We start from the raw sequence: 18,067 nt of genomic DNA, 5'->3' as shown, positions 1-18,067 counted from the left end.
CCAGGCTGCCTGGCACACGCTCTTGGCCAGCAGTAGTACAGGAGGCACTCGGTTACCTTTGCTGTGTGAACTCAGTCTTAGCCTTCAGCTCTCCAGGTAGTGCCTAACCTACTGCTTCTGGCCTGCAGACTAAATCAGGCTCTAACGAGGCCTGGGAACCACACCAGTGGGCTATACAGAAACCCAGGACCGAAGCCCGGGTGGAGTAGGAGTCCCACTACCAGCCTACCCCTACTTAATAATAAGCAGGCCCAGTACGGACATTACCAATGTGTCCATGTTAGCTAGGCCAACATGGACCAAACAGACTATTCCAGCTTACTATATGTCTGCATTAACCCTTGAGTTACTGCAGACAAAACCAGGGCTTTTACCACCTGCATTTTATCTGCCTGCAAGACAGGTAGCGGTTTTCCCACACAACATGTCTTACTTTCTCACACGTTACAAATAAATACCTTCATATTAGGTTGGAGATATATACAGAAGCACAGTATAATAATCTCCTAAAATTGTTAATCCACACTTTGTTTATTATGTAGTACAGTAGCAGGGTAGGGTGTGAGAGTTATCTGATTTTTTTATATGTGCAATGCAGAAATATGTGCGGAACAAACCGCTTTCCACTGGTAATCTATGGTCAACATCATTTTATTTATGTGCTGTGCATCACAGTGCTGTAATTCAGCCTTCTTCCCTCAAAATCACAGCATATAATTAATCAGAAACCACCTCATTTCATATGTTTTTTCATGATTGCTGAATGGCTGGGGTATTACCACAGGGTTAATTCTACAGCCATTTTGCTACGTTTGCAGGTAGCCTAAGATTGATTTCCTGGATCACTTTTGTGACCACTTTTACGATTGCCTAAAATTGTGAAAAGTTGTAAATGTATTCGCCCCTCTTGAACTTTTCTACCTTTTGCCAGTAAAGATATAAAATTTTAATTTTTTTGTGAATAATCAATAACAAATGGGACAAAATTGTAAAGTGGAATGAAAAATTAATGGACATTTTAAACTTTTGTAAAAAAAAAATAAACTGATAAGTGGGGCCTGCAATATTGTTTGTCTCCTTTTTACTTTCAGTGCTGCACTCTCACTCCAGAAGTTCAGTCTCTGATCTCTCAATGATCTAATGTTATCCTAAATGCTGATGGTAAATATGATCCACCTGTGTGTAATCAAGTCTCCGTATAAATACACCTTCTCTGTGATAATCTTAGGTTGCATTCCCACGTTCAGTTTTTAAAGTCCAAAGCAGGTGTGGATGACAATGGGTAAGAACAAATCACTGAGAGAAACTGCTCCTCCACTCCTGGTTTGGACATCAAAAACTGCATCTGAAGTACTGAAGGTGTGAACGCACCCTGCAGGTTCTGTTTAAAGTGTAGGTAGCATGAAGACGAAGAACACACTAGGCAGGTCCACGATACTGTTGTGGTGGAGGAGCACTGTTCAAGTGATCATATTGAAATGGAAAGAGTATCAGACCATTGCAAATCTATCAAGGCCTGGTGGTCCCCCTAAACTTTCATCTTAAACAAGAAGACTTCTCAGCAATGCAGCCAAGAGGCTAATGATTCCTCTGGATGAACTGCAGGGCTCTCCAGCTGTGGTCAACAATCAGTCGTACTCATCACTAATCTGGCCTTTATGGAAGAGTGGCAAGAAGAAAGCCTTTTCTCAAAGATATTCATAAAAAGTCTCCTTAAAATTTGCCACAAGCCACCTGGAAGATACACCAAACATGTGGAAGAAGGTGCCCTAGTCGGATGAAACCAAAATCGAACTTTTTGGCCACAATGCCAAATTATATATTTGGCCGAAAAGCAACATGGCTCATCACCCTTAACGCACCATCCCAACTGTCACATGGTGGTAGCATCTTGGTTTGGGCCTGCTTTTCTTCAGCAGGAACAGGGAAGATGGTTAAGTGATGGTAAGATGGCTAAAATTGATGGGAAGATGGATGGAGCCAAATACAGGACCATTCTAGAAGAAAACCTGTTGGTGTCTGCAAAAGACCTGAGACTGGGACGGGAATGTTCACCAATTCAGATATCCAGGTGTTGGAATGGCCAAGTCAAAGTCCAGACCTGAATCCAATCAAGAATGTGTGGAAAGAGCCGAAAACTGCTGTACACAAACACTTCCCATCCAACTTCACTGAGCTCCAGCTGTTCCCCTTCACAATTGTATCCCACTTATTGATTCTTCAGCAAAAAAATTACAATGTGGCAAAAGTCGAAAAATTTAAGGGGGCCGAATACTTTCGTAAGGCACTGCAATTAATCCAGTTGGGATAAACCATCGATTATTTCTTTATTGCCAACACTTCATTAGATAAATTAAATACAGTGCATGTCATAATGGTCAGATCGGTAAATATCTGGTGAACTTTTCGCTTCGTTTATCATATGTAGAATATAAGATTGAAATCATGACTAGAGCTGTTGGCAAGCTTTCTTATTCTTGTGGCAGAGACTTAATTTGCTGTCCTTGTGGCAAATGAAAATGCCCTACCCAGTACCTCCCCCATCGCAGTGCAGCACACTATACGCATTCTCCATAACTACACATATAAGTATTTGTTTTTGTTGGGAATAATTTATTGTGTGTAATTTTAGTTAACCAAATTTGAGGGAAAATTGTAACATTCCTGGGATGCAAGTTCTATGCCCACAATGCCAAGTATACCCTTAGTTTTAGGATAAATGTGTTAATGTGTCATTATATACAGGAGAGTAGAACATAATGTTCTTGCATCTGCCATTGGTTGACTGCAGTTGACATTTAACCTTGGTGTTTTACTTTTATATAATTAACATAAGTTTTACTAACTTTTTTTTTTCTCTATACAAAGCCCTTTTTAAATTAAATACTGGCCTACAATGATTCTTACTATTTTTGGAATTTTGGGGAGGAAGTAACAAATCTGCTTTATTGATCCTGAAAGCTTTGTGGAAGACCACCAACATTTTACACAATAGGAGCTTCTCTTTACGATGGAAAGGAGACATCTATAATATAAAGCGTCTTTGGTTATTACGAATTAGAAATGAAAGTCTATACTTGACACTCGTTGTTTTTATGCATCGCATCGTCTCCAGGGATTCAGACCTCATTAATGTTTCCTTCAGATAACATAAACGCTGCCTATTATGGTCCGGCCTCTGATGAGAACTAGGTTCTTGTCCGTGGAGAGTTGCTGTGATCCAGGCTTTGGCACTACAGAGATCTGATCTTCCATGTGAACTTATGATGAGCATGGTTCTACGTTACGAAGTGCAGATAAAAATGTTTTGTTGATAAATGTGTAAAACGAGTAAAGGATATAACATGTTATCTGGTGGAAAGTCAACTGTAGTTGGTAATTGTTTTTCTTTGTTAAAAATGTATTAATTTTTACCAACGTTTACATTTCCTAAATTGTGGATCTGTGTCTACTAAATTTATCAGCATGGCTGTGAACTAAAACTTCTATTTTTATTAGATATACCTTAAAATATACAAAGGTCACAGGTTGTGAATTCTAAAAACAACAACAACAATCCGTACTATAGACGTCGACCTAGGCGACTATACTGATCACCACAACCCCCAACGGTTGTGGATCAAACAATGGGGATACCACGTACCTGTAAATCATGGTGCCATGCACCATACCATCCATTAAATACCTTGCAAAGAGGAAATAGAAGATGGTTCTTACCACAACTGGTAATGGTCTGTAGTTGTGTCCAGTGGTCAGCTGTGCTGTTTCCAAAGTACGTGTATTGACGGGAGCATTAAGATGGTAAAGGACATACCTGTATATGTAGGAACCAAAAACGTCACGAACTGTAACAAGGCTACAACTGTCCCTGTCCCCAGGTGTGATTAGCTCCCGCCCTGACAAGGGCAGTCCCAATAACTTGCCCTAGTTTCGAAAAAAACACCCTGCATTCCCCTTCCCTGACGCGTTTCTTCCTGCTGTAGGTTCTTCAGAGGGATTGCGGTGGAATCAATAAAACATGGGGTCTCCAATGTAGAGGAGCATCCCCTGGGGTGTAGTAAATAGTCTGATAAACCCAAGTGTAGGGTCATCTACTGGGTCCCCGGTGTGGAGCCCCAGGCGTTGATCCCTATCTGATGGTGTAGGGATAACTGTCCCCATCAACTGACGGATAATATATACTCTCCTTAGTACATTCCCCTGTGGATCACTCACCAATCGGGGATCCTATCACACACATGTCCGTCCGTGGTGCCAGCTGCGTTCTGTAATTACCGCACAAACTGCCCTCACATGCCGGCGGAACTTCCGGTCACGTGATCCGGTCACATGACCGCTCGGGGGTGTGTCTAATGTGGTTGTCATGAGTGCATGACGCTGTCATCTGTGAGAGCATCAGCTCTCTACTGGTGATGATTCTTACACAGTTTTAAAATGGCTAGTAAAACTTAGCGACCAAATCGGCTGAGCAACAAGTGTCTGAATAAGTGACACTTTTTTTCTTTTCCTTCGTTCTCCTTCCTTCCCCTTCTTTCTTTATTTAAAAAAAAAAGGAGATTTATTCCTTTGTTTACTCAGGGTTACTGATGTAAAATACAAATTAGTCATAAGGTATTTTTACTAGGATTATTGGGCTGGTGGTTAATCTTGGCGCTGTTGAGGGGGCCCAGTCCAGAGGTGAGGATATATCACCTGACTCCTCCCCCTTAGGTTAAAACACGATCAGGTTCATGGTTAAATCTCCATATGTATGGTCACAAACTACAGAGCAGGCAATACCCGGTCTTTTCCTTACCCGGCGGTCGGGAGATGTAATGTTGTATCTGTAGTTGGATCTTGTGGGGAACTATTTTTAGAGGAAACATGTAAATTGTAGTTGTTCATTTAGTCCCCTTGGTGTCACTGTCCCCAGTCTGTAGATCCACTTGGCCTCTACTTGCAGAATCCTCTTGTTCCAGTCCCCTCCTCTCTCAGGGTATGGTATTATGTCAATACCCACAAACTGTATTTGTTTAGGTTCCCCCCCATGAATCTGATGCATATGTCGGGCTATTGGTGTGTCTCTGTCATGCCTTATGTCCCCTAGATGGTCACCAACTCTTCTCCTGAACTCCCTATAATTTTTTCCAACGTACTCAAGTCCGCAGTTACACGTTGCCTTGTAAATCACACCCTTCGATCGGCAGTTGATGAAGCCACGTATATCAAAGGTTCTACCAATCACATTACTTTAAAAAGTTTTGGTGGTTTTGATGTAGGGGCAAGCGACACAGTTTCTCCCACACTTAAAACAACCTTTAGGACAACGATTAAGCCATGACTCCTCTGGTTTCGCAGGAGAGAAATGGCTATGGACAATCCTGTCTTTTATGGATCGTCCTCTCCTGAAGGTGATTAACGGTCTGGGGCCAACCATTCCCTTAATGTCCTCATCTAGCATTAGTATCGGCCAGTGTTGTTCAAGTATGGCTCTCGCCTCGTTTGCTCCATTGTCGAAGGTGGTAACTAGTCAGGACAATGTTGCAGACCCCTCATTGTTTTTGGTGGTGCTCACAAATAGTTCTGTTTGATTAAACCGTGAGGAGTGTTGGTAAGCGGAGTACCCTGTCCGGGTATCCCCTTTCCCTGAACAGTTTCCTAAGGTCACCCGCTTGCTTACTGTATTCCCTTTTGTCACTACAGTTTCTCCGCATGCGGAGATATTGGCCTTTGGGTATCCCTTTGCGAAGTGGGAGAGGATGATGGCTATCCCACCGCAGGAGGGAGTTTGTCGCAGTTGGTTTGCGATAGATGGTTGTTGCAAGCGTGTTTTCCTTAGTTCTTGTTAAAAGTACGTCTAAGAACGGGAGTCTGTCAGGATTTGTCTCATAGGTGAACCGCAGCCCTATAGAGTTCCTGTTAAGGTTTTCTGCAAAATTTTTGAAGCTTTCCTTATCCCCTTTCCATAGTATAAATATATCGTCGATAAAGCGGAGAAATATCTCCGCTCCATCAATCCCTGGATATGGGGTGTCAGCAAATAAAACTGTGTTCTCCCACCAGCCCAGGAGCAAATTGGCGTACGTGGGGGCACTCGGGCTCCCCATTGCCGTGCCGTGCTGAGCTGGTGGTAGATCTTGCCGTTAAACAGAAAAAAATTATGTTTAAGTGACAATTCAAGCAAGCGTAAAATAAACCGGTTGTGTTTAGTGAACTGGGTGCCTCGACTTGAAAGAAAAAATGTCACTGCCTCTAATCCTTTGTCGTGTGGGATAGACGAATAGAGAGCCTCTACGTCTATACTGGCTAAGAGGTAGTTGCTCCCTATATTGATGCCTCCTACGTGTTTAAGTAGGTCAGTCGTGTCCCTTATATAGGTAGGGAGTGCCAGTACAAATGGTCTGAGGACTTTTTCTACGTAAATGCCGATGTTTTGGCATAACGATCACACCCACGACACTGTGGGGCGGCCTTTCAGTCGATCAAGGCCCTTATGCACCTTCGGTAGGGCATAGAGTCCGGGGGAACAGGAATTCAAATTCAGCATCAGTAATGAGTTTGTCTCTTTTTGCCTCTAACAGAATCTGTTTCAGTTCCGTTGAGAAGCGTTCCGTGGGGTCCCTATCTAGTGAATTGTAGCACTGTTTATCCTCCAATAGGTTCAAACACATCTCTTTATATCGGGGGGCATCGAGTAAGAAGATGTTACCCCCTTTGTCTGAGGATTTAATGATTAAATTCTTGTCCCTCTCAAGTCCCTGTAGGGCTTGCATTTCTCCCTCGGACATATTGTATCTCTTACTGATGTGTTTGTTCGCCAACTTTTCGAGGTCCCTTGTAACCACCTCAACAAATACATCCATACAAGAGACCTCCCCTTTGGGTGGCATTTTTGTGCTCCCCAATCTTAAGTCGGTGAAAGGTCCTTTACCCTCAAGGTTAGTAGTGTCCCCCAGTTGGTAGAGCAATCTTACATCTTCTAACATGTTTGTAGGTATCCTGAGTTCCCGGCTTTCCCTCTCATCCATCCTTTTGAAGTGCTTACGCCAGTGTATACGTCTGGCAAGTAGATGGAGGTCCTTTACCCATTCAAATATATTAAAGTCAGACGTAGGTACGAACGATAAACCTTTATCTAACACTCTTTGTTCTTCAGGGGATAATATCTTACTGGATATATTTATGGTCTGGGAGGGTATGTTTTTTGTACTGTGTTCCGACTCCGCAGGGGGTAATTGTTCTCTAAAAAAGGTTGCGACGTGACCTGTGTTGATCCTGCGCCACCCTTTCCTCTACCTCTTCCCCCCCTTCCTCTCGATCCCCGTCCTCTAGATGATTTGGGTTTACCTTCTGTATCTGAGGTTTCTGCCTCAGTGGAGGAGTATTCGGTTTCTGGCTCCCTAGTCGTCTGTCTTGTATTCAAAATGGTGTATGCGCGGTTCTCTCTAAAGTTCTGAAGATCCTTAGAGAACTGCCGATGTTTGCGTTCCTTCAGGTGAAATTGGAACTTTTCAAGTGTATTTTGTAGTTGTAGTTCTCTAGTATTAAAGTCACTTTCTGAACTAAATTTACGTACTACGTCAATTTGTTCCTTCAGTCTTTTTTCCAATGTATCAAGATTCACCCTCCTCCAGCAGTATCTGCATAAAACGTAGGGAGCTAGCAGTGGCTTCTTGCTCCCATTTATTTATGAGACTACTGCTCTTAAACCTGTTACCTGGGGTGAGGGTGATTCTGAGACCTCTTGGAACAATCTTTTTTTTCATGTAGTTCTCTAAACTTTGTACCTCCCACCAGGATGTACATTGATCTTTGTAGGTTTTAGTCAATTCTTTGAAAGCTGATTTGTAGTTAGGGGTATATTTTTTAGGGGTAAAGGCTTTGTCGGAGAAAACCTCATTCACTTCAGAGAGCCATTGTTGCTTGTCAATGCCGGTCACAAGAAAACCAGCCATACCGTGTGGCTAACAGTCAACAAAACCCAGAGCATGTATTATTATGGCCCAAAATCAAGGACGTTTTTGTCTCTGGTTCACTCAATATTCAAAATTTATCAGCATGGCTGTGAACTAAAACTTCTATTTTTATTAGATATACCTTAAAATATACAAAGGTCACAGGTTGTGAATTCTAAAAACAACAACAACAATCCGTACTATAGGCGACTATACTAATCACCACAACCCCCAACGGTTTTGGATCAAACAATGGGGATACCACGTACCTGTAAATCACGGTGCCATGCACCATACCATCTAATAAATACCTTGCAAAGAGGAAATAAAACATGGTTCTTACCACACCTGGTAATGGTCTGTAGTTGTGTCCAGTGGTCAGCTGTGCTGTTTCCAAAGTATGTGTATTGATGGGAGCATTAAGATGGTAAAGGACATACCTGTATATGTAGGAACCAAAAACGTCACGAACTGTAACAAGGCTACAACTGTCCCTGTCCCCAGGTGTGATTAGCTCTCGCCCTGACAAGGGCAGTCCCAATAACTTGCCCTAGTTTAGAAAAAAACACCCTGCATTTTACACAAAAGCACTGAAATTTTTTTTTTTAAACTAAAATTTTACAAGAGAGATTTTAGATGTTTTGGTGTGTTTTTCAATAGAAGGTTACATTTTTTTTTCCCTTAAAGAGGGAAAAACCCATCACCAGAAAATGACCCCCACCAAATGTGCCCCCCCCCCATAATCCTCTCCATAGCCCCTTTTTCCAGAGCCAGTTTTTAAAAAAATGTATGTGTGATAAATAGATTTCAACCGATCCGACTTCTACTAAATAAGAGGTCGGATTCTCATATCTTGTGTCTGGGCAGTCGGCCTTATTCATAAGGGGGCTGGCTGACGCACCCCCAGCACGCCACTGTCAGCGGGGACATGTTGGAGAAGCCGGCAGCATCGCATATATTGCGTAATCGGTTTAACTCAATTTACCAAGGGTCTGGGGAGAGGATTATGGGAGGGCACATTTGGTGGGGGTCATTTTCTGGGTGACAGGTCCTCTTTAAACAGTGACCTAAATTTTCCTTTAACTTTGCCTGTGGGCAGAGCAATAGATCCTGTTATGTAATTTGTCAGCTTTCATTTGTAGAATCGCTTCCATGATGGCTAGAGGAAATCCCAAAGATAACATATTTATGGAAAGGGGACTTCCTTGAGTGACACAGACTGGCAGTACAGGACAATGTAACACAATTACTGGTGTAGACCAGTCTACAAGTGTGCTGCGCATTGATAGCACGGGCAGGAAATACCTGACATATGACATCCTCACTGGGACACAACAAAAATAGTTATAAAGAACAAGCAGTGATGGTGTACTTGCCAACTCCTTACTTTTAGCATTATTAGTTTTTAGAAATTGGAAAAATTTTGACTAGATCCATGAATATTCTTACAGACTTAAAACAAAAGTACCCTCAACTGATTAGCGGTAAGTGTTAAATTTTTCTGTGGTTCTATCGTGTAACCTAGGAAACTGCCTGTCCATATGTTGCTTGAACAGTATTAGTTTTATAGAGATTGGTACAGTGTTGGCAAAGGATATTTTTGTAGTACACATGTCAGTGTTTTTTTTTATTCCCTTGAGTGAGACACATATATGACAATTTTTTTTGTTCTGGTATACTTGGTGAATAATCTAGTGAGGTATGTCAGAATTAACTTTTTAAATCATTTTAAAGGGGTGTTCCCATTTCAGCAAATGTTATGTTACTGTTTGTATTATAAAAAGTTATAACATTTTCCAATATACTTTCTGTATCTATTCCTCACGGTTTTCTGGATCTCTGCCTGCTGTCCTTCTTTAGGAAGCTTCTATGTTTACTTCTAGTGGACAGAAATCTGACCATGGTCACACAACTTGTTATAACACCCGGCTCTGATTACTCTCTTAGACTAACAGGCCTGTGTGGCCATGGTCAGATTTCTGTCCACTAGTAGTAAATATAGAAGCTTTCTGTAGAATGACAGCAAACAGAGAAATCTAGAAAACCGTGAGGAATTGATACATAAAGTATATTGGAAAATTGTAAAACTTTTTATAATACAATCAATAACTTTAATTTGCCAAAATGGGAACACCCCTTTAAGGCAATACGGAAGCCAAAGTTGGCCTGCAAATTTCATAATCAAACTTCATAATTATTATATTATTTGTACATCTTTTGCTTTAGACCATTAAAATCTATTAATAGATTAACAGGTACTACATAAGTAATATTTTATTGTCCAAAAATTATATAAAGTAAACCAGTTGGGCTGCTATTATTAAGAAATGCAGCAGTGATTTTTTTTTTTTTTTTTTTTTTGTACGTCCGTGTTGAGACATCACAATGGTGGAGAATGAGGAGAGGAGGATTTGGTTTCACAGAATCTCCACTGATTAAGGAGATAAGGCATTGCAAGATGCCAAAAAGAGGGAGGACTCGGCATGACCAAAACATATGAAAAAAGGATCGCTCCTCCTCAACGCATCTCCAACACATGGAAGGTACCGATGGGAATATGGGGTGTAATCGGGTAGGAACCCTTTACCACCTGGCCGTGAGTTTGTACCCTGCCTCCTGGTATCTTGAGCTAACGGAGGCGCAGTGACAGAGTTCGAAAATGCGTGATTTCTGTTCAGGCGTAAGTGAGATATTCAAGTCCGTTTCCCTTTGCATCAAGTATTGTGGGCCAGAGTCGTCAGGGATGGATAGGAGACACAAGTAGGAAGAAGAAAGAGTGTGGCATATGGTCCCCAGTGTTGGAGCAAAGACTTTCAAATGAGGTTAGACTTTTAGAAAATTGAGAGCATGGAGGAAGGGAAGTCAAGTAATGATGTAATTGTTGAGCTTTCCACACTCCTAGTGGGCATGGGTCCGCTAGTTCCATAAGTTGTTGTGTCGTCAACCATGCAGAGTCCCTGCTGAAATAATCGGCTCTAAACTTGCCCGCCCGCTTCCATTGTTTTAAATGCAATGTCATCACATCCTGGAGAGAAATCAGGATGTCCCAAAATTGGTGTCAGTGGCGAGTGTTTGGACAGTAATTTTTCCCTGACTGTGTTCAGCTGGCAATGGAAGACTGTTGGGCCAATCGTGGGATGTGGTTTTAGGGCTGTAGTTCTTTCTGCAGATAGCCACGGTAAAACCTGTTCCCAAGGTTTGAGACTGGAGTTAAAGCACGAATCTAGGATTCTGGCTAGGTGGGTGGCCATGTGGTTGAAGACTGGTAATCCAATACCCCCCAAGATCTTTGAGCGATACAAAGTTGTACGCTTGATTCTGGCAGGCTGGGCCCATCTGGAGCTGTACTCTTGTACTCTTTTAAGTATCGGGAGCAAGTTGAGTGTGTAAAGTTCGGACAGTTGAGCAGGCAACTGGGTCCCTAAGTAAATGATACTCTGGGATGCCCATTTAAAATTGAATGATCCTCTCAGTGTTTCCAAGAGACGTTCCGGGAGAGAGACATTTGAAGCTTTCGATTTACAGAAGTGAGATAATTGGGCAAATGTGTGTATTTCTTTCATTAACTTAGGGAGGGAAATCTGAGGGTTAGTCAAGAAAAAGAGGTGGTCATCAGCATAGGCTGTTATTTTGTATGTGGCCCTTTGTCCTCCTATCCCTGAAATTTCTTGATTTGATTGCACACGACAAAGAAATGGCTCCAGGGAAAGGATAAAGAGTAAGGGAGACAGTGGGCAGCCCTGTCTGGTACCGTTTCTTATCTCAAAGCTATCCGAGAGAGTGCCATTCACCCGGACAGTTGCCGAGGGGCGGGAGTATAGAGACATAATCCAGCGAAACATTTTGGTTCGAGTATCAAAGGCGCGGAGGACTTTGGACATATAAGACCAGTTTACTCTATCAAAGGCCTACTCTGCGTCTGTTGATAGAAGCATGAGTGGCATGCGTTCCATTTGGGCCTTGTATATCAGGTTGATGGCCTTTGTAGTGTTGTCTCTAGCTTCTCTTCCCAACAAAAAGCCTGCTTGGTCTGAGTGGATGGCACTGAGAAGGAGAAGAGCAAGTATCATCGCTATGATCTTCGCAAATAATTTAAGGTCTTGATTCAGTAATGAGATTGGGTGATAATTTGAGCAGTGGTGATATTCTTTCCTGGTTTGGGTATGACAGCTATTGTCGCTCTCAATGTATCTCTGGGAAGAGAGGCACCCGCAGTTATCTCATTGAAAGCCTTTGTCCAATGTGGTTCAAGTAGCCTGGAGAATTTTTTGTAATATGGTAGAGAGAAGCCATCAGGTCCAGGGGCCTTACCCGACTGTGCCTCCTTAATGGCCAGTTGGAATTCAGTAATGGGGGCCTCCTCCGCAGAAAGAGATGAAAGAGTGGAGTCAGAAAGGTACGTTCAAATTCTACTCTGTAGCTCACTGCAGGCGGATGCAGTAGGAGGTTGGTCAAGGTTGTAAAGGGACTGGTTATAGTCTCAAAATGTTGCTGCAATGTCAGAATTGAAATTTCTAGTGAGTCCAGAGGATGTAACGATTTTTGGAATATAGGTGCGCGAGCGCTGGCGACCTAGGGCCCTAGCTAGAGAATTGCCACATTTATCGCTATATTCCTAAAAGTGCCGATGGCACTTGGCCAGAACTCCCTTTGCTTTGCCAATCCTCAGTGTGTGACGTCTCCAGTTTTCTGATTTTGTCGAATAACAGTCTGGTCTCTCTAGCTTTTTCCCTTTTTTGACGGGAGCCATGAGTAATCGGTATACTTCGAATGTTATTTTTGTGACCTTCCCATGCAATACATGGGTCGATCCCTTCCTCTGTGGTCCTGGCAAGGTGAGTCCGCAGGGATTCACGAATTTCGCCCGCTATCGCCGTATTGTCTAAGAGGGACGTATTCAGTTTCCACTGCCACTGAAAGTCAGACATGTCAGGTAGGTTGATTGTCATAGAGTCCATTGCGTGGTCCGAAAAGGTGATACTGTCTATTGCAGCTGCCTGTAGGAGGCCCAAATCGCCGTGGCGAATGAGTAGGTAGTCTAAGAGTGAATACTGGTGTAATAGTCTCCATGTGTCTGTCAATGGGTGATCATAAATTAGCCCATTTAACCCACACAGACTATGCTGTGGTATGGAGGAGGAGCCCGAAGAAGTGTCTGTCGGGGTGCAAGGCGATATTAAAATCACCTTCCACAACTAGGTGACCCTCAGCAAAATCTTCTATGAGATCTAAGTAAGAGGACAGAGCTTAGGCTTGTCCCATGTGGGGGAGGTACAGGGAGGCGAACATGCACATATTGTCAGCAATTTGCCTTTGACCATAATCATCCTCCCCTCTGAGTCACAGTGTGAGTCCACGAATGACCACTGTACCGAGGCGGCAATGAGGATCGAGGAGCCTCTCGCTCGTGGGTCAGTAGTGTAGCTATGATAGGCATTTGGGTACTGTCTGTCTGTAAAGTTATATGGTCTGGTCTCACTCAGATGGGTTTCCTGGATGAATGCGATATGAATTTTCTTCCCCCTAAGCATGTTAAATAGAGTGGACCTCTTCTCAGGGCTATGAAGTCCCTTCACATTGAGGGAACCGATTATTAACTTGCCCTGCCCCCCCCCCCCCCCCATCATAGACGCTGCCATGATTGGAAAAGAGGGTTGGGTTTCATTACAGGTGTGGGTAAGAGAGGGGATAGGGTAAATGGATGCAGGGGGAAGTAAGATGGGTTAGATGGGTCGCGGATCGCGTTCCCTAAACCGGAGAGCGGGGGAAGAGGAGGGAAATAAAAGCAAAATTGGTAGAAAGGGACGAACCCTAAGTCCCTGGAAACAAAGACCAGGGAAACAATACCCCTAAAAAGAGCAAAGCGTGGGGGACGTAGAAGGCAATAGAGCAGAGCTCCAGTACGATCAGGCATACAAACAATTGTTAATCTAGAGCGGTCGACTTCTCTCACCCATTTATAGACATCATGATAATCATGAGCCCAGAGAAGATAAAGGACAGTGGGAGAGGCTGAGTGCTTAAATTTGTTAAGTAACATCAGTAACACATTAAGATTTGAATAACATAGGAACATGGGTATGTCACATACTGAGTGGTGGTGGTGGGGGTATTATGTTCAGATCTCAGGCCAAAAAAGGCCTATGAGCCGATAACTTGCTCTCCTCACAAGCCTATAGAAGTTATTGCAGAGTGGAAGGCCTAGTTGGGGCCTTTCTGGAATACAACTGCTTACAAAATTTAGAAGGTAGCCCCCCAGTGTGGACAATTTCCCCCACGTGCAGGTAAACATTATGACATCAAACTATATTCAACTAGTAGTGAAGTCATGGTATCATCCAGGGTCTACATGTAACAAATACTGCCTGCACAGAACATTGCAGATATTAATCACTAGGTGGCAACATGACGAACTTTGTTCAATTCCCACAATAGCATGAATATAATACTACATTTAAAAGATCCAGTAAAGATGTCATAGGACCTGACAACTGACCCGCATAGAAAAATTATATATAAAGAAGATCTTAGTCATAGGGTCGCTGTCATTTCTACCTTTTCTCAAAAAAACATATGAACACCAGGCATTTGGAGGTGTGTGTAAATATATCTCCAGTGTTTGGCACCCAGTGCCGGTACCTGGTTATTATATACGAGAGGTGCTGAGAGATCATCAGGCCTCCATGGATAGACCCACAGATAAGTCCGGACCCAGCGGATCCGCATAAGAAGGTTGAGGAGACACTGCTGGAGGCGGGGTGTCCACAATTGAGGGGATGTCTCCTTGGGCCAGAGACTCTTCGTTGGCAAGGCTGTTGCGAAGACACTCTAGGCAAGTCCGTTGCAAGCCAGTTAAGAACAGAAATTGACTGTATGTTAAGAAAATGGACAAGTCTGGCAAGATCGTCAGGGCTCCTCAGAAAGAATGGGTTACCATTATTGCGAACTATAAAATGAAAGGGATGACCCCACTTGTATGAAGCGCCAACTTCCTTTATGCAATGAAGAAGAGGTTGCAATAGGCGTCTCATGCTCAAGGTGTGGGCAGAAACATCCGGGTTAATGTGTATATCAGCACCATCCGCTTGTATATTTTCCCGCCTCCAGGCCGCATGTAGTATTTTCTCCTTGTCTATAAAGTAAGGCAAGCGGCATAGGACTTCTCTGGGGGCCCAGATGTCTAGTGTTCCTCCCCTGCTTGGCTGACATGCCTGGCCACGGGTAAAGTGCAGAGGACCGCGGTAATGGTGCCTGGAGGTACGGAGCTCATGCGGAGCATGTCCTCAGGCTGCCAATGCCAAGCCACGCCCCCCCTAAACACCAACATTTCCCATACACATCTAATAAAGTACAAAAAAAAACACAAAAGAATATTTGGTATCAAAGCATCCGAAACAATCTGTACAATAAATTGTAACAATTATTGGATTTGCTTGCTAAACGCTTTATTAAAAAAAATAATAATTGAATCCCTTCACTTAAAATGTGTTCATAAAAAGAACAACTCATCACACAAAAAAATAAGCCCTCAACCAGGTCTGTCAAGGCAAAAATATTAAAGTTATATCTCTGAATAGATGGTAATACTAAAACAAATGAGATTTTCTCTATATTATTTTTCCTTAAGTAAAATTGTAAAAATATATATTTTCTTTGATTTTCGTATTTTAAAATGAGGTACATACTACCTCCCGATTTGAGGTACGTTACAAACCACAATATAATGGGTGACTCAGTACATCTTTATTTACTACAGCCATCACTACAGCCATGCAAAGATTTCTCTGCTCGAGTGGAAGTTATGTGCAAGCAATATTGCATGTTTTGGAAATGTTCAGAAAACCTTTGATTTTTGCTGTCTAGAAGTTTTAAACCATTTAACAGAAAATGAATTATTCAGTTGGCATAAAATAGTTTAATAAATTATTTTATTTCTTCTTTTACATAAAGGCGTTTGTGGAGTATGGGTACAACTGCCAGCGCAGCTCAACAGCCAGCTCCCGCAGTACCCCCTAGTGATGGCCTCCAAGGAAATGGAAGTGCGAGCTCAAGTACAGAAGACAGGAACTCTCTTAGTATCCACTCTTTCCAGACTGTGAGCATTCACAACAAGGCCAAATCCATCATCACCAACAAGGTGGCTCCAGTTGTAATTACGTGAGTACTGTATACGGGTTATTTAAAAAAAAAATTCCCATTTCAAGGAAAATTGCCCATTTTTTTAAACTAATTTATGTATTCAAATTTTTAAGGTAAATTTGACCAGTAAAAACAATTTTAAAAAAATCCATGTCACTATATTTAATAAGTAATATATCCTCAATTCTAACTCTGGACTGTAGGCTTAATAATAGTCGTACACTTGCTAGTTCTGTAGGGATTTTCTATGCAGAAGTAATCTCATTTCCATCACATACAAGGCGGCCAGGATTACTATAAATTGGAGCACATATCCTTTAAAGTGTTATTGCTCCAAAATGTATGTTATAATCCCCAAACAGCAGCTACTCATTTACAGATATTGGCCTGCAAAATTAAAAATCTTTGTGTTCTTGCGTATACAGACAGTCCCCGGGTTACATACAAGATAGGTTTTTAAGGTTTGTTTTTAAGTTGAATTTGTATGCAAGTCGGAACTGTCTATTTTATAATTGTAGCTTTAGACAAATTTTTTTTGGTCTCTGTGACAATTGGATTTTAAAAATGTTGGGTTGTCATAAGAATCAGGATTAACAATAAAGCTTAATTGCAGACACTTTTAATAACTGTTATAGCTGTTTAGTGTAGCCTAAGGCTAAAGTACAGTAAATTACCTGTTACCAGAGGGGACCGCCTGTAATTAGACCTGCCTAGTGTAAAAATATTCTGGTTTCATTTATTGCATATGTGCTAATTGTATTAATACATTGATGAACCATCCTTCAATTGACCATATACACTCACCGGCCACTTTATTAGGTACACCATGCTTTTGCCTTCAGAACTGCCTCAATTCTTCGTGGCATAGATTCAACAAGGTGCTGGAAGCATTACTCAGAGATTTTGGTCTATATTGACATGATGGCATCACACAGTTGCCGCAGATTTGTCGGCTGCACATCCATGATGCGAATCTCCCGTTCCACCACATCCCAAAGATGCTCTATTGGATTGAGATCTGGTGACTGTGGAGGCCATTTGAGTACAGTGAACTCATTGTCATGTTCAAGAAACCAGTCTGAGATGATTCCAGCTTTATGACATGGCGCATTATCCTGCTAAAAGTAGCCATCAGATGTTGTGTACATTGTGGTCATAAAGGGATGGACATGGTCAGCAACAATACTCAGGTAGGCTGTGGCATTGCAACGATGCTCAATTGGTACCAAGGGGCCCAAAGAGTGCCAAGAAAATATTCCCCACACCACGACACCACCACCACCAGCCTGAACCGTTGATACAAGGCAGGATGGATCCATGCTTTCATGTTGTTGACCCGAAATTCTGACCCTACCATCCGAATGTCGCAGCAGAAATCGAGACTCATCGGACCAGGCAACGTTTTTCCAATCTTCTACTGTCCAATTTCGATGAGCTTGTGCAAATTGTAGCCTCAGTTTCCTGTTCTTAGCTGAAAGGAGTGGCACCCGGTGTGGTCTTCTGCTGCTGTAGCCCATCTGCCTCAAAGTTGGACGTACTGTGCGTTCAGAGATGCTCTTCTGCCTACCTTGGTTGTAACGGGTGGCAATTTGAGTCACTGTTACCTTTCTATCAGCTCGAACCAGTCTGCCCATTCTCCTCTGACCTCTGGCATCAACAAGGCATTTCCGCCCACAGAACTGCCGCTCACTGGATGTTTTTTCTTTTTCGGACCATTCTCTGTAAACCCTAAAGATGTTTATGCGTGAAAATCCCAGTAGATCAGCAGTTTCTGAAATACTCAGACCAGCCCTTCTGGCACCAACAACCATGCCACGTTCAAAGGCACTCAAATCACCTTTCTTCCCCATACTGATGTGCTCGGTTTGAACTGCAGGAGATTGTCTTGACCATGTCTACATGCCTAAATGCACTGAGTTGCCGCATGTGATTGGCTGATTAGAAATTAAGTGTTAACGAGCAGTTGGACAGGTGTACCTAATAAAGTGGCCGGT

General features: G+C 42.5%; 1 protein-coding gene across 7 annotated transcripts in view; it reads left to right on the top strand.

Annotated features, from left to right (window-relative positions):
• The window catches only part of PALD1 (phosphatase domain containing paladin 1), a 194,279-nt gene that overhangs the window by 87,894 nt on the left and 88,318 nt on the right, over positions 1 to 18,067 (top strand). For all 7 annotated transcript variants that reach the window (XM_072130461.1, XM_072130460.1, XM_072130457.1 and 4 more), the window contains one exon: positions 15,885 to 16,091. In XM_072130461.1, the coding sequence (XP_071986562.1) occupies positions 15,898 to 16,091 (194 nt within the window). In that variant the 5' untranslated portion in view covers positions 15,885 to 15,897. The remainder of the gene's footprint in view (positions 1 to 15,884; positions 16,092 to 18,067) is intronic.

Source organism: Engystomops pustulosus, chromosome 11 (assembly GCF_040894005.1).
Source record: "Engystomops pustulosus chromosome 11, aEngPut4.maternal, whole genome shotgun sequence".
Taxonomy (NCBI): Eukaryota; Metazoa; Chordata; class Amphibia; order Anura; family Leptodactylidae; genus Engystomops; species Engystomops pustulosus.
This window is presented reverse-complemented; position numbering and strand designations above follow the sequence as displayed.